This window comes from Sylvia atricapilla, chromosome 6 (assembly GCF_009819655.1).
Source record: "Sylvia atricapilla isolate bSylAtr1 chromosome 6, bSylAtr1.pri, whole genome shotgun sequence".
In the NCBI taxonomy this organism is placed as follows: domain Eukaryota; kingdom Metazoa; phylum Chordata; class Aves; order Passeriformes; family Sylviidae; genus Sylvia; species Sylvia atricapilla.
In genome coordinates, this window is record NC_089145.1 from 23,345,794 (window position 1) to 23,370,480 (window position 24,687).

Consider the following 24,687-nt stretch of genomic DNA (forward strand, 5'->3'; position numbering starts at 1 on the left):
AGTTCAGATCATAAGACCACTTCTAAAATCAATATCCTCATCCCTGCCACTTACTACACTTTGCACCACACAGCTGTATTAGAATGCATAAACTGGATTCTTTTCAGCTTAAACTGAAGATGTATCTTAGGTCTCCAGCTGCAAATGGGAATTCCATAGCATCAGACTAGAAACAGTCTGAAGTGACACCTTGTAAAAAGAAATATGGAGTATACTGAGCCTCCATCACCAGCAAGTACTTTTGTCTACAAATATATTCTTCTCCAGCTGAATCACAGATTCACCTTAACCTTATAACTTAATTTTTGCCATTAAAGTATCTGATGTGGCGGGTGGAGCGAGGCAGTGTGGAGGTGAGAGGGAAGGTAACCTCCATTGGACTGTAGGTTCTTTATGAAAGGATGTTAGACAATACTACCTTCACCTTACTGGTGCTGCTGACTGCAGGTAGGATGTTCACTGGATGTAGACTTCAAAAGTAGATGGTGTTGAAGCACTCTTCCACATTATTTGCTGGAAATTATAGAAAAGTTTTGAAGAAATTGGATGACAATAAGGAAGCAGAAATCTGTAAATTGAAAATCTGTTGCCCATAGGATGCAGAAGATCATCAAAAAACACATAAAATCTTATAGTTATTTGAAAATGCCTTTAAAACCCAAACAAGTTTTCCCAAATACATTAAATAATAGATTGCAACTGACATGTTAAAAGGTCTTAAAGCCATATAAATTGTCAAAGTGAGATTTCCTTCTTTGTTGAATTCTGGTTTATGGAGAGTTTAAAAGTTATTAATCAAGTTAAAAAAAATAAATGCTTTTAATTTCTGTAAATGATTGCATATCATAATAGTTCTTAAAATATCCATTGAGTTTTCTCTTCCTCCAAAAAATAGTGGGTTTCCCCATTCTGATATGGATGCAGTCTATGCTTGACAATTTTTGCCAATATATTGAAATTAGTTAAAACCAATGTTTTAATGGCATTTTTAGGATATTTCCCACTAGCAGAAGTCTTTGTACAGACACTGTTACATAAAACTCAGGAACCCATGAAAGCTGAACTGTCAAAAGCATTTTTTTGCAAGTAGGAACTGCATCAGCTCTGGAAGGGGATACTCACATAGTGAAGAAAAGTCTTTATTCAAATATAGTCATGCCAATAAACCTGTGGGTATCACAAGGGAACATCAGTAAGTGATACTGCCACAGTAGAAATGGGAGCATATATTTCAGTCAGACTGTTAAAGTTCCTAAGGTGCAGGTCCACATTACAAAAAGAGCTAACAAATTCTTTTTAGCCAAAATCTGCAGCAGCCATTTTCTGCCTCCTAGTCTCTCATATCAACATATGCAACGAAGATATTTCAGCTTATATCTTCAACTTGGTAGGAGTGCATGCAACAAGCAGTTATATGGAGAGGACTGTCCTCCAGACCCCACAGCTTTCACAGTCAGAGACCCATGTCATGTTAATGAATAGTAAATGTTAAAGGATGATATACAAGACCTACAAGCCGTATTAGGTCCAGATAAAAGCAAGTTCCATGCTAAAACGTAATACTGTGAAGAATATGGAACACACAGGGGAATCCCTTCCTTAAAGATATTGTATTTCTGTTACAAGACAACTCAGTAGCAGAATCTGTGTAAACACCTGCTTCTGATTAAAGAACTACAGAATGAGTGATGTTGTCTGTGGTTTTAGGAGGAGGGGAAATTACCTACTAAGCACCAAACAAGGTTTGAGGTGACGAGACCTCTCTGTGATGTGGCTGCTAGATGAAACCCTTTTGCTTTGGTAGTTTGTGGTTAGAAATAGCTTAAAGGAAAAATGGCTAGAGGTAGGGGAAGAAATGGTTCAAAAAACTGCACACAGTGAGGTGATGCATAGAGGGGAAAATTCATATGAATGTTAAATGTTATCAGGAATAATATTTCAAAAACTGAATCTTTCAACTCATCAGTTTTTTCTCTAGTTCTCAAAATTCCATCATGGAGAAGGATCCTCACCCTATTTCAAAAGCCTTTTTGAAGGTCAGAATGCATTCTGTGAGTAGCAGTTCACATCACATACCTCTGGAAATCAGTTTGCTACTACACAACTACGAAGTTTTGTAACTTCATCTATTTTCTTTATGTAAGTCATCTGATAAGGCAACTGCAAGGATCTGGGGCAAATGTATCTCCTCTAGTAGGCCTTGCTTTTGGGGTGAGAAGATTCTGTGTTTACAAATATAGGATAAAATACCAGTTATATGCAATTGTGAGAAACTAGTCTGTTTTAGAAAGGTCATTAATAGTGATGTTTCTGTACAAATATGATAAGCAAGTGTTTTATTTCACTGAGCATTTCCATTTATGGAGATATCCTCTTTCCTGGGAAGATTGTTCAATTGCTGGACTTTCTGCTTGTCCTGAAACCTTATGGCATATAATTTAGTTTTGATTCAGCATATAGAAAATCAATTAGTCAATTTATTACTTTATATTGATTGCCTTGGTGCACTTATGATTACTGTATGTTTGGACCTGGTCGATAATGCTGGCAATCTAACATTACCCAAGTGGAGTAAGATTGGTGCAAAATATCTGTCCTTATTAGGTAATTTCCTGTGCTAAAAGACAGTACAGAAATATCCTCCAGCCTATGGGATATAGTTTCATTCCACTTTAATAGAGGCCTCTCTGTATAAAACACATTTTTAACACTTGCAGAAGCTGCTTAAGCTATCTTTCAGTGTGCAGTGAATCAGATAGCATATCTTCCTTGCTTTGAACAGCCTTGTTAATAGACACACAATTTCCACAATTGCTTTTATCACCTATTATTCAATTACCCACTGTAAGATTTGTGTGTTCACTCCCTTCTACTCTGTTTGCACTGGATTTTATCATCAGGGTGGTACTTTGCTTCTCTCCTTTTCCTCCAGGTGGTTTGATCACTTTCAGGCTGGTATCCAGGGGGAGACTTGAGAGCCATCTCAGAGACAGAAGTGGACTGTTAAACAGCTTACTTATTCCCAGGCTGAAGTCAAGAGTTCATGGTACTAAGAATTAAATGCTTATGTATCAACTAATGCTGATGAAATTCAGTCTGAGGCTTCAAGAGTTAATATCCCATCATGTTCTTGATGTTATCCCATTGCTAATATGGTTTGCTCGTTAAGTTCCTGAGGGTGGGGAATGAGAGGAACTTGTGAGTGGCCTCTGGTTTTACCAGTGTACAAGGGAGGAAGTCCAGAGTGGCTGAAATTCCCCCTTGCACACAGATCCAGGTGAGTGGTGAACAGGCTGCTTTCAAAAGCAGAACCTGTGGCACATGGGCATAGACTGAAGGGGAACAAACCAGACAAAGAAACTTCGCTTTTCCAAGACACTAGTAACTAACTGCAAAGCAAGAAGGCATTTAGCAGAATGAGAGCTCTCTCCCCTTGTAGGCAGGTCCCATCTCCTACATCCTGCCCTATGCCTCACTCACCTCTGCCATGGCCAGAACCTGCAAATGAGGGGAATTTGTTCAGCACAGCCAAATGCAAGCAGAATAGTGGGATACAGAGAGGGAAAAAAATCAAGTGAGCAGAGCTAACACAAAATCTCTACACAAGGTATTTCTACACCTAGGTCTTTGAGCAGGAGTTTAAATTTTGTTCTCTATTCATTGTTAAAGGCACTCAGGACCTGAGGGAAGTCACCATGAGGGACACATCATACTTTCTCCTTTTCCCCACTCACTTTCTCCTTGCAGGAATTATAAAAGAAAAGAGTTCACAAGAAATAACTGAGAGGACAAAGTATCTTTCACTGAATTTACTCTCATGCAAAGCTGATGACAAAAGTCTCATGGGCATAACTTCAGGGTTTTGTATAAACCTAAGGCTGTGTATTTGTAACTGCATACTCTTTTTTTTTCCCAACCTGCTAAGTATTGCCACATAATTTCAACGCAGTACTATTATTAACACAAGTCTATGCCACTGCTCTGGACTGACAAAAGTTATCAGGAGTGTGTCTTTATGAAATATCATTAAACCTGAGAGCAGCACCATTGTTATGGTTCATGTAGAGTGGGAAGCACTCAGCCTTCCCCAGAGTGCTGCACCCACATGCTCATTTGTAGATAGGAGGCCCAGGCTCTGGGCTGCTGATTATACAGCAAAGCACCTGTCCATGGCTGGGGCAGACTTCCTGCTGCAGCGCCACAGCTCCCTGAAATGAGATTTATGCAAACTGAAGTGATGTCACAGCATGCTGATAGACCCAAGGGCTATCTGCCTTCTACAGACATTTGATAAAATCAGGAACTTCGCATACAACTCGGGAAGAAGTTCACCTCAGAACTTATTAGGGCAAACTATGAAAACTTGTTAGGGTCCTCCTATCCTGAGATCCACCACTGCTAAGGGACTTCACAGAGTCCGAGGATCTCACTTTTCTCCTTTTTTTTTTTTTTTCTTTTTTTTAAATTTTTCTTTTTTCGCCCCCTTTTTTTTTCTAATATGATTTTTTACAAGTCAGTTATTCTGGATGTTTGAAAGCTGAATTAAGAAAAATTCACTCAGAAGTTGGCTGAATGTTGCAAGCTTGCAAAATGGAAGGATTTCCCCTTATTCCCCCTGTGAGTATATGGATTTATTTGTAATATGGATCATTGGGTTCAGTAGCAAAAGGCACAGTAAACCAGGTTTTGTTATTTGAGAATAATCTGTTTTGGTCTGTATTTGTAATGCGAGGAAGTTGGCTTAGGTCAATATATAAAACTAGTGACAACACTGCAATGAAAGGGAAATTAACATTTCCTCTCCAAACTTGTATCTGATATTGATCTCCATTTGTTTTCACAGATTAAATGTATGGTATTTTTGTACAGGACGTTTATAGCGAGTCAGTAAATCTCTTTTCTCCAGTGCCACCTACGTGATATAAAAGCCGTGTTTCTTCAGATTGTGATTCTTAATCATATAAAGTCTTTAACACGTTTATGTATTTAACTGTCTACTAATGTGTGAGAGAAGAATTGTTGAATGTTGATTTACATATTTCAGATTTTTGGACTCTGTGCGTTCTTTGCAATGGTGACATTTTAGTTTTGAACTTTATCTTTTTTCAAACTGAATTATCTTGAATTCACTGACTATGAAAAAGCAATTGGCGAATGGCGAAAAAACCTACGGTTCTTATTTGGGTCTTTCAATGTTTTCTCTAAGATTAAATTTTTCTGTGTGCTTATGGGCCAGGTCTATCCTTTCCTTAACTCTGAAGCATTGTTGCACAGCTGTAATTTATAGTATGGTGAGTTCAAAAATTATTATTTATGAAGAAAATAATGACACTCACCCATTGTTCAGAAACCATCCGTAATGGGAAATCTCTACGCAGAATGGTACAAGGGGCCTTAATTAAATTTCATTAAGTTTGTAGAAGCTGAAGAGGTGTCAGATAAGGTGGTTCACTTGGCTTTTTATGTATTAGATGGCTTACAGTAATGACTATACATGTGTATATGAACACAAAGAATCCAAGGGATCCAATGCAGATCTAAGGGTTTAACAAAAACTTGTATCAAGTTTTGGTCTGGTCTTGTCCCATTTAATGAAGACTAAAGACATTTCTTATCTTCCATCCAGAAAGATAGCCCTTTGAATTCCTGCCATGTTTGGAATTCATGATGACTCAAAGTATTTATCTTATTTTTGGGGGAGACTTTTTGTTTTCTCATTTTATCATCAATGTTGCTGAAATCACCTATCTACTCAAAGGGTGAGAAGGCCCTAAAAATAATTTTTCTTAAATACACAGAATTTCCCTATGAGTTTGCTGTAAGTGCCAGAGAATAGAAATCTGAATAGAAACCAAGAAAATAAAAGAGAAATAGAGATTTCTCAGTATGTTACTTTTTGGGCTTAAGAAAAATAAAATTATAAAGGAATACAAACCTTGTCCTTAGCTCTCCCAGAAAACTGCATCTGCATTCAAAAACCCCAATTGTTAATTTTCTGTCCATTCATTAACTCAAAGCCAAGTTTTCGGTCTTTTTCTTTTTCCAGTGTTGAATTCCAGGGCATATGTTGAATAGATTGAGTGAAAATCTAACACAATTTGGCCCATATTCTAATTTTTGTTGCAGTTAATATTGTGTCTGAGCTGTGTTCCGATGAGTGATAAAACTGGCAGTGAAAACACAATTACCTCTTATTGAAGCACTTGACAGGGCAATTTAATTTTTATTTTTGTGATTAAACTGTAAAAAAGCCTAATAATTTTGTGGTTTGTACTTTCAAAATTTTCTTAAGTACACTTTAAGCACTGCCAGCTAGAGTCCTGCCTGTCTGTGTCTCCTGGGACTTTTTCAGTGGGGAGACACGAACCTGTTTCTAGGCAGGGGTTGCAGCAACACTTCCCTCCTCCACCCCTCCCTGCTTAATTGAGGGTGGGTCAGTAACTGCTTTCTCTTGCCTGTGCTGAGAAATTCTTATCCTTCAGTTGGAAAACACTTTAAATGGTTTAGAAATACTGAATCTTCCTGTGAAGATTAGGAATTTTGTGGGGGAAAATTCTGCAGGCTGAGTTTGTGTCTTCCAACGCATGACAAAATTCAAGTGTGTTATGGGTCAAAAATTATTAAGTCAGACACCTTTGCCTGAAGAGGGTTCCAGTCATAGATGAATCCTTAAGCAGCCACCTGTAGAAATCACAGCTTTGAATGAAGCATTTTTGCATGAGAGCAAAAATGTCCCACAGAAGTACTCTGTTCCACGTAACTGCATTGTCAATACGGTCCAGTGAGGCTGGCCCAATGAGTAATCATGCTAATATTTTTTACTCATCTTTTCTAAAATAGTTATACTGTAATTTTTTTTCCAAGGAAATATAGTTAATTTTGGCCTTAATGCTTGTCTCAGCAGCACATCACTGGAAATTATCTGAAGTATTTTTGAATCACATGCCAGTGAGTAGTTATACCAAGATAACAAGAAGATCAGCATTTAGTGATTTTACAGTTTCCTGGAATCATCCAACAAAGTCTTGGGGAGTAACAAGATTTTCAGACCGCTGTTCAGTTGAGTCCAATGTGTCTCTCTTAATCAATGCCAACTGAGCTTTCTCTGACTGCTTTTGTGGCTTTTCCCTTGAGTTTCAGGGCAAAGATGGAAGACTGAGGCCACTCTTCGCTATCAAAGTCTGTGACAGAAAGTATCGTTTGTTGACCTATTATTTGAGGCTAGAATACTGTCTTAGATAGTGTGCTGCACCTCATGGCATGCATGAAAGGAGATACCAACTTTAGACCACAACTATGGGATCCTAACAAAGCTTTCAGTCACTCTTTTATGTGGAAACAACCGATAGAACAAGTGGCTATTGACATCAGTTAAATATTAAACATAGGCCATTCTTTGCTTTTTGTCAGGAGCAACAAAACAGTTCAGTGTCATGGAAGTGCTGTCAGTAAGATGATGAAATGGGTGTGGGTGGGGAGGTTCCAGAGAAAGACAGGGCAAGTGGGTAAAGACTGACACAAGAGGCAACAGTAGTACATGGTGAAACCTCTTCTCTCTAATTAGAGGAAACATTTCTAAAGAAACTTTTCTAAAGAAAACTCCAAAATTACAAACCCCTCCCCAAAAACCAGAAAACAATTAAAAACAGGTTATTGAAAATAGCCTCTCAAATAAACAGAGGGAAATATCCCACCTTCCCATAGGATAATTAGAGAGAATACATGCTGTTCTATGTCAACCACCATCTCAATAAGTTTATGATAAGCAGACTTTTAAATATTTAACATACATCTTTCCACATTAGTTACTGTGCCCTTGATGATCAGACACCAAGATAGAAAGCGGTGCCATTACAAGTCGTTTGTGGGGGAGGATTGTCCAGTTGCATGAGTTCACAAGGATATGCACATACATGTTTTATCAAAAGGATCACTGGACAGGAAACAAATCCAAGGACAAAAATTCCAAGAATCCATAATAAAGAGATTTTTTAGCCCCAGACTTTCAAACCAGAGTTTATAGTACCCCAATGCCCTATGTAAAAACGTTTTTAGATGTTGAGTATCTGCAGTCGGTCAGGTCTGTAAATGTGAAGGGAATCATTGTTTTAGGAGTCTATTTAACACACCTCCCTTTAGTTCTGGTCATTGAATATGTATCTGAACTGTAAAAGTAGCTTTTGAATGGAAAAATATTTTATTCTCAGCTGTCAGACTGTGAGACACTATAGCCTGTTCATGTATGTTGGTCTGGAGTGGGGGAGTTTGGAGACTGAGAAAAGACAACAGAGGAAAAGCACAATCAGGGAAAGCCAAATGTTCTTTTCCATGCCTAAAATATATATTGTTTATCTACTTTTTGGGCTGATGCTTGGCCTTCCTGCCAAGCTATACGTCTGTAAAGTTATGAGTGATAGATGCTGTGTTGTATCAGTGGAAATTTTAGCACATTAAGCCTAGATTGACAGGATACTGATTTCTTTCAAAATTAGTTTACTTCTGTAATAGTAATCAGCATTAAAAACTTCAATGCATTTAGGTATTAACTTCTTAATAATTTCTATCAGTTTCTTGTATTTTAGTTGAGAAGAAACAGAGATTTTTCTTTCTAACATTGTACATTTATATGACTTTAATCTCTGTTTTTCTCAATTAGTATGATATGCATTTTCCATTTAGGTGTTGACATTTCCCCTTTCTCAGAACATTAATGCTTTCCTTTTAATTGTAGTAATTTATAATATTAATTATAAAATTAGTTTTTAATTTAGAATATAAATTATAATATAAAATTTTTGAATATGAAGGAGTGGGATGGACTAATTTGCAAAGATAATGAAAAGGAGAAATTCCATTCAGAACTTTATCCTAAAGAAAGCAAAATACAGTCTAATTACATTTTCTTGTCAGAGATCAGAGTACTCCAAAGGTCGAAGGAATGAAGATGGAAAATACATATAACCACAAAGGGAACACGGAGAAAAAATATATATAAAAAGCAGAAACATTAAGAAAATGCATGCTACACTGTCTCCTTTGACCACCCCTCTGAAATCTGGAAAATAGGTTATACTTCCTGTATCTCTTTGTGAATAAAGGGCAATTCTATTGTAATCACATAGATTTGGAAAGGGAGACTGTACCTCCAGTGCAGCTCTGGAGACCAGAGAAGAGTCCTGTCAATGTTATTCCTGCTGTGGATGCATTTAAATTATGACTTGTCCCTTTTCCTTAGTCTTTCTCTTAGATAGGCTTTTTCATCTCCTTTATTATAATAACCTGTGGGTTATCATCTCCTCAAGATTTCCTCAAAGCAATTATCCACCACCACCAGTTATATTTGGAGCTTTCTAGCCAAGTGATGGATTTTCTCCTGAGGCTTTAAATATTCCATGGATCTGACTCCATGTGTGCTTCTGTTGAAAGCCATGAAGTTTTAGACAATCTTACCAGTGTATTTTAATGATACATTAATACAACACATGGCTGCTACTAAGGATTTACTAAGTTCCAAAGTAATTTCTGAAAGTGTTTTGTTGGAGGTTTTTTTGGTATGTGTTCTAACATCTTGATCCTCAGAAAGGGACAGTCTTTAAATCCCCAAATTCCAACAGAACGAACCAAAGGAGTTAACCAGAAGAATTAAAGAAACCAGAAAAAAAAGTCCTTTCCTTTTGCTAGCTGCTTATCTACCCCTCCATCTGGAGTTTAGTGGCAGCTTCTACCTTAGGTTCCACGTTCTCAAGCAGTCTAGAGGTGTAAGAAAAAGAGAAGCTCTCCTGCTTATGCTGTCACCACAGCATAAACTTAAAAAATGCAGATGTTCCAAAAATGTGACAGGTTCAGACAGGGAGAGAAAGGATTTGGGTCATACAGCAGGCATATGAAATATAAACACAAGAAATACTCCCATCATGTAAGTTATTATGTTATTTTAAATATTTGTCCTTCAAAATTGGTTACGATGGAGTCATTAACAGAATTTAAATGTTTCTATTAACATCTAGAAATACTAGAAATAATTCCTTTTCCAAAAAAAGGCAAGAAGGTGGTTGAGTTCTCCTTTGCTGTGGATAGCGCAAGAATTTGTTTGGATTGGAAGTAAATACTGTAACAAACTTAACTGGACTAAGGTTTAACAGAACCCCATGGCAGACACTGTCTTTCTCTAACTCTTAATTCTGGAAATAAACAAGAAGGAACATTAAATGAAGCAACAAAATTGTGCACAACTAATAATAAACAACCTTTGTTGCTACAACATGAGATCTTAATCAGTATTCACATGGCAATACTAGGCCTGAGGAGGAAGACAAGTGGGCAAGTTACCCTATGTCACCTGCTTTAAGAAGATAGAGAGCACTTCAATTCTACATCTAAGCATCCAACAGGTCACAACTCAATATTTGCCCAACATTTGGACTTTTAAAGTTTTCACTCTGTGTATCTAAAAGCCCTGTGCAGTTGACTTGAACCAGCGAACATTTAGAGGTCACCTTGGACAGTAACTGAGAAAGAAAATGTGTTTATGCCCTCTGTCAGTGTCCCTACCCTCCAACAGCCTGCCACCATTTAGTCAGACCTTGTAGAAACAATCAGAGTAATATGTTTAGGCAAGACAAGTTTCTGCTGTCTCTTTTGTGTACATGAATCATCATCATCATCATCATTAATAAAAGAAAATATCTGTTACTATCAAAGAAAATATTTCACCTTTACTTGTGCCTAATATCTACAAAAGCCCTAAAGCAGTATCCTCAGAAGGCTGAAGTGCAGGATACAAGGGATTTCTATATTACAACTGGACAAGTTTTGCTACACAGACTGGGTCTCTTCTACTGGGATTACGCTCTTTTTTCGCCCCCAGAACAGTGTTTGGTGTCACTCATTTTATTTCTGCTGATTCAGTAATAACTTGAAGTCTCCCCTTTCTTTCCCTAAGCAATATAAAATGGGTTGGCATAAGCCCTTCACTCACTGTGTGAATAATTTGGAAAGGATTTGTGTAAACTTACTGTTCTAAAAATTCCTCTTCTTTTTACAGCCCTCTGAAGATATGGTACCCTATGAGTCAGACCTCTACCGACAGCCCCATGACTATTACCAGTATCTCAACAGTGATGGAGAGAGTCATGGTGGTAAGTCAAAAAATACCTCCTTGGAGCATAAAGTCTCATGGGTTACCACAGGAAACAGATTTAGGGCATACAAGAAAATAACAAATTTATTGCTGTGATCTATAATATATAGGAGCACATTTTTGAATCAGGAACAAAAAATGTTATTAATAATATAAAATTATTATATTATTTATTCCAATCTAGGAACTGCTTGGAAAGAGCATTTTAAAAAGCACTCTATGATGCAAGTAGTTTGCAGGAAAGTCAGATCTCATGATCTCTATCCTTCATTATCCTTACTGTATTTTAGTTTCCTCTGCAGATCAAAACCGTTCAGTGTGCTTCTGAACTTTTTGAGAATATGGATTTGCAACACTGTATTCCTCTTCTTGGGTTTCCATGTCCAATTCCCATTTCACTTAGGTCCTAGATAACCTATTTGTGCTTTTATTTTAGTTAGGTTTCTTTGGTATTTAGCCTTTTTCAACTCCATATATTTTTCTCTTTCTTTTAATCTCTACTGCATGCTGCCACACCTAACTTTAACTTTCACTCTTCCTCCAGTACACCCAAGTACTTCCTCTCTCTAAATCTACGTAAAACTTCCTTGTAGCTGTTTGTACATAAACATAACTCAATGTAAAAATGCTGTATGATCATTTATTACTTCAATTTATGTATGTGATTTCAAAGCTTTTGTATCTATATTTTAATGTTGTCTGGGCACTGGACTCTAAATCAATGCAGAGGCGAGAGTCTTGCTTGGTGAATTTTGTGTCCTGTGTAATACAATGGTCCAGCAACACCACCCTGGAAATACCAGAGTCAATATTGACTCAGGAAGGAAAAGCACCGTTCCACTGTATTACTGGTGGCAGGTCCTGGAGTTTCCCTGAAAGACTCCCACTGATCAGCAACTAGACCCATTGCTGTTATAATTTAAGGCACGAACTGATCATAGCACAGCACTGTTTTGTCTGTGGCAACAGAAGCTATCTTAAAGAGCACTGAGTTACTGAGTAAGATCGCTCTGATCATTTAGCTGAAAGAGATTCCCACCTAAATTGGTTCTCTACATTTCATTCAGGAAACACCTGTGGTATTATTAACACCTGAAGACAAAGAATTAATTCAGTTTTTATAAGTTATCTTATGGCATCTGTCAAGCCTCATTAATCAAGCCCAGCAAATTCCACATGGAAATTCAGGGTTTTTACTTTATACCCCATACCTGTTTGCACACTCATAAAACAGGATAACATTGATTATCTCAAAAGGCAATAGTGACAATTAAACAATAAATATCAAAGATGCCATGTAGGCAAAAGCATTGGGAAAAAACTTTTCTGTCATTAAGTCTAGGCTACCTCAAGCCAAAACATCCCTTTATCTTTCATAATTTTATCACCCCATCTGGTTTACTGCCTATTTTTCTATTGAAGGTCTGTTCCTAAGCTACATTTCTCGTATCACTAACATGATTTTACTCATCATAATGAACACAACAAAAACTGAATAGTGACCTATATGGGTTATAGCCTAAGCAGTACCTAAACCTGCACTTTAAACAGAAATTTGTCTGTTCCTAAAGTTGTGCTGCACTTGTCCTAAAGACCCCAAACCCATATTTTTAACTTCTACAGTAAGTGCTTATGGAAGATGCAACCTAAACCCAGCCTGCACATTTCAATCAAATTTTTATTTATGAAAGCACCTGTACCGTAGTTGTTTGTGTATTACTATCTGTGCCCTGTGGTATCCTACATTACTCAGTCCAAAAGAGCAATAAAAAATCAAAAAATAGAGATCGAGACTAAAATCCACAAATTATTGTAGTTTCCTTCTTTCCAATAAACATTGAAAAACCCAACTTTGGCTTTCATTTTGTATAAATAACAGAAGTGTAGAGTCTTGAGAAGAGCCATGCAAAAGAGCAGGAAAAGGATACCACAAAGTACATTCAGAAAGATGTACTAAGTGTTTAGAACGAACTGGATAAAGGCACAAAGATTGAAAAACTGAGGGGAAAGGAATAAAAAGGTGCTGCAGTGACAGCAGTGACAGACAAGAACCTGATTAGATAGGAGGACAAAAGAAGAAATAAAAACAGAATTGTGGGAGAGAAATTGAGCTTGGAATACAGTGAGATCACTGACAATACATAAAAATAATTTTGCAGGTCTACTCAGTACCACTGTGTACCTCAATGCGACCAGTTAATGCAAATAGATGCCACTAGACAGAATAATGCTTCTGATTTTGCTGACAAGGGAATGTTAAAGAAATAAGAAAATTTCCTGAGGTGTCCTCTCTCTCACTGCTAGAAAATTAATTTTGTGAAAGGGAAATGGCAATGTTTTAATCTGTAGATTTGTGTTACATGCATTACTATCCTTTTTCCTCAAATATAGTACTGAAGGAAAACCATACATATTTACACAAATACGTAGTAAAATCCACAAAAAAATTTTGTGGATCTATGCCATTAGTGAGTAATATGTAGGAAATAATTTCCAATAAGTGAACACTGAAATTAACATGCAAAACCACAACATGATATGTTTATCACCACAAGCATTGTGTATGATTATTTTCTCTTCTGCAGTGTAACTATGTTTTAAATACCGTAATAAATACAGAGACAGTCATGCAGGACAGAAGCAGCTTTGAGTGATCATGTATTAATCCATCACCCTATCCTGAGTTTGTAAATATGTAAGCATATTTTGTAACACTAATGCAATCTTAGTAATTACAAAATTCCACTGCAGCTCTGTCTCTATGTTATTACCAAACATTATAGGTTTAGTAAAAATCACTTTTAGAATGAAGCTGAGTTCTGACCCCTGTTCACTTTGTTGCTAGCCTCGTGGAACTTACTAGATTTCATGATCTGGGATTTTATTTTTGTTCCACATCCTGGAGTAACGTGACCATTTAGGAGTCTCAGCTTTGATTTTATTAGTCCACATAGAAGTGGAGGAAAGTCCAAACATGTGAACCTTAGTCTTAAATGCTGTATGAAAAATAAAAGAATTCCAAGCTTCATTAAAAAATCCCCTCCCTTCAAAAATATTCTCATGACTTGATGGGGATTGACCCACATGCCTTTGAACATTTGGCATAATTAAAGTCATGAAGTTTGTGAAGTGAGAGCTAATGAGATTCTAACATTGTTTTAGATAAGACTGATGCTCTGCCCAGGACCACAACACTCTTCTCCAGAATGATTTTGTAGTGTCTGATCAAGACATTGAGTTTCCAAGGTCCTTCAATATTTTTCTTGTTTTCTCTATGGGTTTTTCCCTTGACTTGGTTTTCTAGATGTGCAAAACAGTGGGAACTTGTAAGCTCTGCAATGTAGGGTTGTGAAAGAAACTCTCCTAGTTGACCATGTGTTGGAAAAACAGCTCAGCCCAGAGCAGAAGCACCCAGAGGCCCTGGCCAGAAGCTCCCAAGGGCCAGGCAGAGAGTCGTGCTGACAGAGCGCTCACGTTTCCGGTTCAACAGCTGGCTCATGAGTTTCTGCTCTGCACAATGCAGATTTAGCCCATTGCTCCACATTTATTATAAATACCTTCCTTGAGCCTGTTTCATATTCTGACTGCCAGTTCTATTATTCTTCTATTATTCATCTATTAAAACAGGAGCAAAGCAATTTACGGTGATGAGAAGGTGTATGAAAAAGTTCAGTCAGGTTTTCTCACTCATGGAATGAAAATCTACCTCTATGGTGAATATTAACACAATGCCTTCTCACCATGGAGGTGATACTTTTAGATATTGCTTCCCAACAGGCTGATATCCTCTCTGTCATGGGAGAGAGTTCAGAATTCATTATTGTCCTTCCTCTAACCTTTCACTACATACAAGACCAAAACAAACATGATCTCCATGTCTCTGTAAGAGAGAATTTTTTTTCACATCCTCTTTCACTTCACATGAAATTTCTCATAATGACTCCATTGTGTAGGTATAGCTTGGCTTTTAATGACATTTTCTTTTGCCCAAAGAACAGGCACTTTCCATTTCTAGAATTTGTATCTCCTTTTTTCTTCCCTCCACCTTCATGTTTTAGAGAAAAGAACAAAAATTACTATGTGTAACTGACATAACACTAATAAAGAGCAGAGAAGTAAAGAGTTTCTGGCATCTTAAATATCTGAAGACACAGATAGGTAAATTTTTCTCTTTTTATTTTCATGTGCAAGAACTTAGGACAGTTAACTGCAGAAGGGCCTGCGGGGACAGATTTGTAATTTCTCTTCTTATGTTACTAAACCAATATTGTTTTTCCTAAGCATTACTGAGAAATTATAGATTTTTAGATAGAATAAAGACTTTGCTCCCTATCATACTTGAATATTTGGGCATAAGTGTGAGCTGAAGTAATTTCTGACATAGATTTTTTTGTAGTGTAATACTACATCATGTAGTAGCAGTAGTAGTAGTAAAGTACTATGTCATTACTTTAAATCCTATATGCTGGGCTAATAGTATTATTCTATTACTTTCTTTTTACAGCAGCATCTAATTCCATCAAAAAGGAATTTAGTAATTAATATGATAATTACTAATTAATTATTAGCATGAATATTCATAAATAGTGTTCCATAGGTTAATTAATCTGTCAAGGGAAAAGTTAAAAGAGTTCTGGAGCAACAGTAACCTTGTCATAGGCTCCAAAAAACTAAGAGGTATCTCAAAGTATAAAAACATTACTGCTGATAAAAAATATTTTAAAACAATAAAAAGTAGACTACCTAGAGCGTGCACAGACACTCATGGCTATGCATGTTGGAAATGTTCTTTGTTCTCTCTTGGCCACCATATTTGCTGCCAGTAGGACAGCTGAAGACCTGCCATCGACAGCCTCAGAGCCTTTTTCCTGGGCTTCATCATCCTCCCAAGTGTGCATTGATCTCATTTGCTGTTATAGATGCAAATAGTGACAAGGGATTTTGGGAATATACACTGCCCTCTGATAGAGCACTTTCCACGCAGCAAGCAGACCACTCTAAGGAACAAGAGTTTGGATTATTCCTGTGATGTATTCTCAACAATTTAGTATGCAGGGCTGCCCATGGTATATGGGACCTCAATGGTTGGCTCTGCTTAGAGAAATCTGCAGTAATTTAACCCAGAGGAAACATGAATTTATGTGGCTCAGTCTTCCAGCTAAATGGAAAGGTTTCACACTGAAAATGCTCAAAGCTTCCTACCAGGACACAGCCTTAGGTAAATTATGGATTTCAACTCACACACTCTACTGTTTCCTAGGTTTAAGTAGAAGTGGATGTAAAAACATCTCGGTCCTTTGCACCCATAAACTCCAGTTTTTTACCCTAGAAACTGAAATTTTTCTCTTGAACTGCAACATGAAGAAGTGCTACTGTGCATTGTAATTATCTTAGGGCCATAAAATCCACACGTAGCCCACAGAAAGTGCCATACAACAAAGCAAAGAAATGACAAAGTAATGCAGTCATTTCAAGTAAAGCTTCCTGGATGCTTTTATAAGCACATTTTCACCCCTTTCACATGCAGTGATGAGGTTTATTCATGAATCAGAAAAGCAGGTAGGACAAAAAATAAGTGCTGGTGTCATAAATGGTCTGATAGAGCTTCCAAATAAATTTCTACAAGTCTGAGCATGAAGAAAGCTGAAAGAACTTACAGCTTTCTCAGGAACAACTATGCTTGGTATAAACATATCACTCAGTTCACTCTAAAGGAAGCCATATTTAAAGTCACTCCTTGTATTTCAAATCCTCAATGTGATTACACTTAACTGTTTGAAACATAAATGGGGAAGGATGAGATAGGAGATAATAAAAAGAATGAACTTGATATTTAAGAAAAGTATTCATAGCACATTAGTATCCAGATAATGTCATGCACAGTAACATATATTGCAGAACCAAATAATTGTTCCTCTATAAATTTAACTGCATTTAGGGGAACATATTCAGATCTGTCCATTATGTTATTGGAAGGATGTCAACAGCTGGGAGGGAGCTTGGAGAAGTGTACAAGTGTGAATAGAGTGGTGAATATACTGATTTACACTAAAAGACTCAGAGCTGAACCTAGTTTAAGTGATAATTAGAAGTAGATTGTAAAAGTACATGACAGCAACCTGAAAACATGTGAAGGGAAGGACAGAAATTCTTTTTAATAATGTAATGAGGGAAGAGAACATGGACTAATAAAATATAAAATAGAACTGTTACACAGAATATCATAAAGAAATTTCAGCCATGCATAAAATGGTGCATAAAAAGATGAACCCTGGAAGATTAGTTCCAAGCTCAGTTAGAGCATAGTGTTGACACTGATTTTAAAAACAGGTTGCACATAAATATGTGCAGAATTATGTATGCAGTTGTTGTATATGAGAAATAGAATTAGCAATACTTCACATTTCTTGTGGAAAATTTTAAATTTTGAGCAGCAAATATGGCATTCTAAAATCTTGAAGGCTTGTATTTAACTAAAAAAGCCAGAAATTTAAAACTGAGAATTATATGGAATTTAATTTCAAAGATAAATGAATCAGGAAACATGATAGTAGTTATTTAAGTATTTCTTTATATTTTTGAAAAAAATCCAAACTATCACAGAAATTTCAATTGTACTAAAGAGAGAAAAAGGTAGAGAAAGAGTTGGATTAGAATTTAGCCTTCCTGTATACAGTGTACACCAGATTTCCACCTGTGTTTAGCCTTTTATTCTCTAGTATTGGTACTTAAAAAATGTGTGATATAGCAACACAACAGGAAATATCTAGAAAAGAGCCTTTTCTGCAGCATTCCTGAAATTTTGCTAGCACAGTAAAATAAAGACTAAAATTAGTTGCAGAATAATCTTTACATTTTTTCCGCCTCCTCATTTCCATGCCATGAGGAAGAGTGTAATAAGAATATGACAGTATGTAAATCAGTAGAATTTGTTGTCTCAAGAATGTCAATGTTTTGAAACTTGCTATAGTCTCTTCTTGAGAAAGGTGCCAGCATTAACATCTTCTGCATCCTGTGTTAAATTATCATTGAAATCTATCTCACTATCTGAGAGTATTGTCCTACTTAAAGTGGCCTAAGTATTACTTCCCAGTCACAGGAATTTATGAGATTAGGAAAAGAAACTTTGCAGGAATATACAGATTGTCAGCAGAGACAGCTCAACAGGGGTGGTTTGGAGAGGGCAGAAAGGGCAGTGACAGGAGTAAGAATCAACAAAAGCCAGGTAAATGCCATGGGTTTTAATCTTGCAATGACAGACAATCTATTTTTACTTCCTTTAGATCATTATTGGGAATATCATCCACACCACATGCACAGTGAGTTTGAGACCTTTGGAGACAACCATTTCACAGAACTGCAGAGTGTGCAGCCTCCCCAGCTGCAGCAGCTCTACAGGCACATGGAGATAGAGCAAATGCATGTCTTGGATTCTGCAATTCCAACCACACACATCGGGCTCAACCATCAGGTATGGTCACCAACCTCTGCTCAGAACTTCCAATAATAATGGAAAGAAGATGACAGTGGTGAAGAAAATAATACATTAGGGAATACATCCTATTAAGTGAAAGAGGCTGATTAAGCGAGTTACTCAGGTTCTCAGGATGTGTAAAGCTCTTCATTCTCAGGACAAATGTATTTTAAACATTCTTTTTATCTGGATAATGAGAAATCATGCTCCCCGGTCCCCATACTGTCTAAAAAGAGATCTGCATTTTGTGGAGGTGTTTGTAATTTCAAATTTTTGTTTCATTTGGAATGAAAATCAACTGGTTTGCAATTCTGCAGATGAACTGGACCTCAGAAACTTTGTTCCTCATAGGAATGCTACCCATGACTGTTAAGAAGTAATCCTGAGCTTTGAAGTGGTAGTAAAGTTTTAAATATTTCCAAGGAGCCCCGACAATTTTATATTACTTTTTTGAGAAATGCTAACAAAGACATGTCACTGGTAATTCTACCACAGGATGAGGAGATCCTACTTGTGCTTCTATCTGGGAGTAAATAAGTCACAAGCAAAGCACACTGTCTTTGCTCAGATCTTACATTAAGCCAGGCATTTCCCTGTAAAAAAAATACTCCACTATGCAGTAATCACCAAAGTACCAGTGAATTCTCACTGAAGCTGAAATTATAAGGTGTTCCATCATACTGCAAAGATACTGAGCACAGTAGGTGTGGAGATCACTCTTGATCCTACAAGAATATGCCCAAAGTCATTACTGGGAGCAGTAAGAAAGCTGGGAGATCTTATGCTAAAGAGTTTCTCAATGTACATGAAATGTCCTCAATAGAAGACAGAGTAGAACTCAGTTGGAGAAAAGAGCATTTGCTCATTACAGTGCAGCATGTAACAGCACCCTTCTTGAAACCTTGTGAGAAAAACTGCGTGCATGGGCTTATTATTTTGGGTTTCTCTGCTCAAAGCAAACTGAAATTGTATGTCAATACTGTATTAATCAAAAAGAAAGAATAGAGAAAATAGAATGACTAAGTTAACACTGACAACAGGAAACTGCAAGCCATAAAAAAATCAGGAATAGAATATAAGATGTAGATACAAACAAAAAATTAGGAACAGAAAGTTACGAATATAAAAATGCATCATGGAACTGCAGTCTCTGGGAAGCTTCAAGTTGTTTCAGTTGCTCATTGCAACTGCTAATACATAATGACCAACCATTACCTCTGACCAGGGGCTAAGGATGAAAATGAGCCCCTTTAGGGACATATTTGGAAGCACAACCCAAAAACAAGAGAGAGCACTTCTGCATATCCCCGTTCATTCTACTCAGTTATCATCTTTCATTTTAGGATGAAAGGCAGGGAGCTACTTTTGTTACAACTTTTGATAAAGAGCACCATGATCTCTCTGCCCTACACTCTACCAAGCTGCAGAACTCACCATTACCCTCCTTTTCCTTACCAGCAGGGGATCTTTGGTTTTTTACTTTACTTTGCTTTTATTCCTAGAATAGCTCATGCAAATAGTACTTGGCATGCTCTGAAGTTCAGCTTCTAGTATGTCTCAGTCACAGTCCCAAGCAAAGAAACAGAAGCAGGAACAAGTTTTAATCCTCCTCCAAGTTTGCTAGTTTTTAACTAGCATGCTTGTCCTGCAATATCAGAGTTACTGTTTGCAGTAGAGGAAGAACATGCAAAGGTATTTCTTTAATTTTCTGTTGATATCCCATTACTTTGTGAAATCAAATCTGAAGTTTAACCTGTTCATGAACAAGATCTATTTGAAAAGTTTTGTTAGCCTGCCAACAGGGGCCTCAGAAATAATAAAAGAAGAAGAAAAAATCATTCTAAAGGGAGAGTGAAAGAGAAAGTTGTAAAGATGCAAGAAGAACTTTAGAAAAAGGAAAATCACACGTGGGTGCCACAAACCCTAAGAACAGATCAGAATATGGAAAGTAGCTAATAGTTCCTTAAGTTTTCTCTCTCCAGAACTCTATTAGTAACCTGGTTCTTTATAGTACACAGGCAGGTCCTCTGTGATTCTGTCCCAAAACTGTGTGACACTGTATTGCCCTTGCTGAGTTTCAGGTGCAGAGGAAGTGTAAGCAAAGATACAGCAGTCAGGGGAAGTGGGGACAGGGTGGGGAAAGCTTACTCAACTCCCCAGGCTGGCCTCAGCAACTACCTTTGCTTGAAAGACACCATGTCCTCTCCCACTGTCCCACTCCAGCCCCAAAGCAGTTCCTTGCTCCCATACGACCTCCCAAAACACTCCAGGTTTCCACAGCCGTTCTCTCCACAGGGGCACCAATCTCCATTCCCCTCCCCTGTAGGACACTGTCCCACCTTCTCATTCCCCTTACCCCATGGCACAGTCTCTCCCTTCCTTCCTACCCACCCCTGAGGCTACAACTTTCTTAACTGTAAAAAGCTGAAGGTGACTGTGGTGAGGGGTGAAGTTTCGCTCCTGGGGATCTGGCAGGAAGCTTACACGCACTCTTGCCCAATCCTGCCCTTCCTGCCAGATTGGCTGCAGCCAATCTGCCAACTCATTAACTGCCAGCTGCCAAACCAGCCCTTGGCACACGCCTTATTGGGACATTTTAAGGTGGTGCAAAACTCATCTGAAAAGCACCGCTCAGCCAACGCAGGGTGAGTGGTGTAACTCATGAACACCCACTGCCCACTTCAGCATCTGAGGTCCTCTGGGGAGGGCATCCTTTCCTGGTGAAGGAGAAGAGCAGTACAGAAGGAGCTCACTTTCAAGGACTGTCATCTGTCCCGTTTCATTAAAACTACATAAGATATGCTGCTATGTTTGGGGGATACTGGTTGAGTTTTTTTAATGTAGGGACTGGGTTCTTATTCCCTGCCCCTCAGACTGACCTGCTTCACATTATTAAACAAGAAGATGCAATAATTTGTGGTCATATTTCCTAGCAAACCAGACCACAACTGAGAATTTACAGAGCTGAGGTATATTCCACACTGCTTCTGACAACGCCTCTATATAAGGGCAAGAGAATATAACACAAAAACTGGCTTGCTAGCTTTGCAGATGAGAAATTCCCCCCTAATGGGGAATTTTCACATAACCATTTGGGAAAAAAGAATATGGGCTGATATGATATATCCTTTATCTTAGTGTTAACGCTACTCCTCTCCTCATGGGGGAAGTTTAAGAGAGAAAGCTGATGGTACAACCCCATCTCCAAATTTAGATGCAGTCCCATAGGGTTTCGGTGCCATCAGGAGGTACTATGCCTGAGAAAGGAAGAGTACAACAGGGCCAAAGCCAGCCATGATAGGGCAGAACTGTTCATCTCTTTCAAATTTACTTCCAGATGGTCTGTGTTAGGAAAAAAGTTGTTCTGAAAAGCAGTTTCACTCTGGGGATAGACAACCAGGATCAGAAACTCATTAGGAAGAAAGCAAACTTTGGGGAGATATGGGGAAGAGTGGCAGTGTTACTTGCATAGGCTATAAGATATGAGAAAGTTCTGACATTCACAACGTTATTCATTCTTCCCTCTTGTAAAGGTGCATAATTTTACATGTGTAAGTGTTGACTGTTATCTGAAAATGTTTCTTAATAGGATGGCATTTATTATAAATGTCAACAACTAAGTCACTCAGTATTGCACTAAACATTTTCCCTTACCTCTTACTTTCTCCCCCCTTTTCTCTGTGTCTCTCTTCCTTACATTTTCTTTTTTAATCTTGATTCCATTGATCTGTATCACTTCCTTCTCCCTCTACTACTCTATTCTCCAAAAGGTGTCCTATTTGCCCCGGATGTACTTCTCTCCACCTCAGCCCAGCTCTGATGAGGAGGACATAGAGAGGCAGAGCCCTCCCTTGGAGGTATCAGATGGGGAAAATGATGGTGTGGACCCTGGGCCTGGAATTATGCATGGAGAAACAGGTCAGTGAAAACAGAAGGATTTCATCAAACTATGAACTGAGCAGGTGTTATGTTACCATGATGATAATGAATAAAACTGTAGAACTGCTCTGCTAGTATTTTATGCCACTGCCAAAGCTTTTCTTTCCCTGTCTCCTTGCACTCTCCCCTCCTCTGAATCTTTCACAACCGTAATTATCTCAAACCTCATTTCTTAATGTACTCCCCTGCTTCCTTTGGCTTTGTCTATTCAGGCTTCCTGAATGGAAATGGCCTTTGCCATTTCTACTCCAATTTTTATTAACAGCCAGGAAAGCCAAGAGAAGAAGATCAAGGAAGAACCAATTAAGAACAAATTTAGTTCTCTTTGCTCAGCACCTGAGAGTCACATTCCGTATAATGTGCCAAAATTAGGTTCAGGTTAGTTTTGAATTAGCAATGTTTCTCAATTAGCTTCAAATTAGCAAATTAATTTCAGAAGTTTAGCCTTTGGAATTACTTATTCTTGCTTTTTTTTCTTGGTACTTCAACCCACATTTTGTCCTCACAGTGTTACATTGTCTAGTGTTACAAATGCTGAAAACTGAAGAAGTTATGTGTCTCCCAAGCTAGCTGAAATATTTAGACACTTTCTGCTGTTTCACCAGGAACTACACACAAATACTAATGCTACACCGGCTTTCTTCTTTGACTCTCACACAGGCAGCAAGAAAAAAATACGTCTGTATCAGTTCCTTCTGGACCTTCTTCGCAGTGGGGACATGAAGGACAGCATTTGGTGGGTGGACAAGGAGAAAGGTACTTTCCAGTTCTCCTCCAAACACAAAGAAGCATTGGCTCATCGCTGGGGCATCCAGAAAGGCAATCGCAAGAAAATGACCTACCAGAAGATGGCACGGGCTTTGAGAAACTATGGCAAGACAGGGGAGGTCAAGAAAGTTAAGAAGAAGCTGACCTACCAGTTTAGTGGAGAGGTGATGGGAAGGGCGGCCACTGATAGGAAGCATTATCCTCACTGAGGCCATGGGACCCTAAGCAAGAAAAATATTGAGAGCTCCTGGCTGGATACCAGCAGAGGAGATGGACGCATCTTTCTCTTTGCTTCCTGTGCCCCCTTCTCTGCCTTTAAACAGCCTCTATCATCAGATGTTTCTGGTACGAATTCCCTTCTTCAGCATCTGAGAATCCTAATCATGACAAAATTCTTTGCTTCCATCCTCCAAGTTGGACAGAGTTGGGAAATTTAAATGATGTATAAATATATTGCTGTCAGGAACATGGTTTGGGGGGGGGGGGGGGGGTTGGTTTGTTTGGGTTTTGTTTTGGTTTTGGTTTTTTTGGTGGTTTTGTGTGGGGGTTTTTTTGGGTTTGTTTTGGTTTGGGTTTTTTGGGGGTGGGTGTTGTTTTTTGTTTGTTTGGGGGGGTTGGGTTTTTTTTTTTTGTTTTTTTTTTTTTTTTTTTTCTTTTTTTTTTCTTTTTTTTTTTGTTGATTGTATTGTAACTAAAGAATACAGCTGATGAAGTTTTTGCCTCCAGAGGTGGTGCTGTGTCACTCATAGTGACACTGTGTTAGCTTCCAGCTTTTAAACTAGCATTAATACAGGCTCTGCCTCAGCTCTCAGAGCTAGAGAGAAGTTTGCAGATCTTGGAATGATACCCGTTCTTTTAAATAGTAATAAGATGTACATATTTAATAAAAATAGATATAATGAAGTTTTGATGTTTGCATAATAAATGATTACTTCACAAACAAATGTCACACATTCAGTTGCGCAGATACAGCTCCTGTGTGGTGTCTGGACACAAGGTGCACTGTGTTGTAGGGCCTTATCCATCTGTAGCTACTTTTTAATTTACCTGGAAACATCATCAATGGTGTCAAACTAGGTAACAAATGTAAGAGGTGAAATACATTACTGTGAAAGAGACTACAATACTGAAGGAAATTTAAAAGTACATATATGTATATGTTTCTCACAAGTTTTTCCTGTGCAAAAACCCTGCCAGCTGAACATTTTCTGGTCCTGTATACCAAGAATTGCATTTACACCTCCATCCCGTTCAGAATGTAACAATTAACCATGTTCTTCTGTGGTTTTACTTACTTTCCTGCTCCTGTTCTTTCGTCTTGCATTCCCCCATAGTGATGCCTTGATTCTAGCTTATGAATCTTTCT

At 37.9% G+C, this 24,687-nt stretch overlaps 1 protein-coding gene across 1 annotated transcript; it reads left to right on the forward strand.

Moving 5' to 3' along the window:
• Positions 1–4,274: 4,274 nt before the first annotated feature.
• SPI1 (Spi-1 proto-oncogene) lies at positions 4,275–23,772 on the forward strand. The gene is made up of 5 exons (XM_066321099.1): positions 4,275–4,617; positions 11,045–11,138; positions 18,424–18,611; positions 22,385–22,532; positions 23,214–23,772. Exons 1-5 carry the CDS (start codon positions 4,573–4,575, stop codon positions 23,528–23,530), a joined length of 792 nt encoding a protein of 263 aa, XP_066177196.1. The 5' UTR covers positions 4,275–4,572; the 3' UTR covers positions 23,531–23,772.
• The last annotated feature ends 915 nt before the right edge of the window (positions 23,773–24,687 follow it).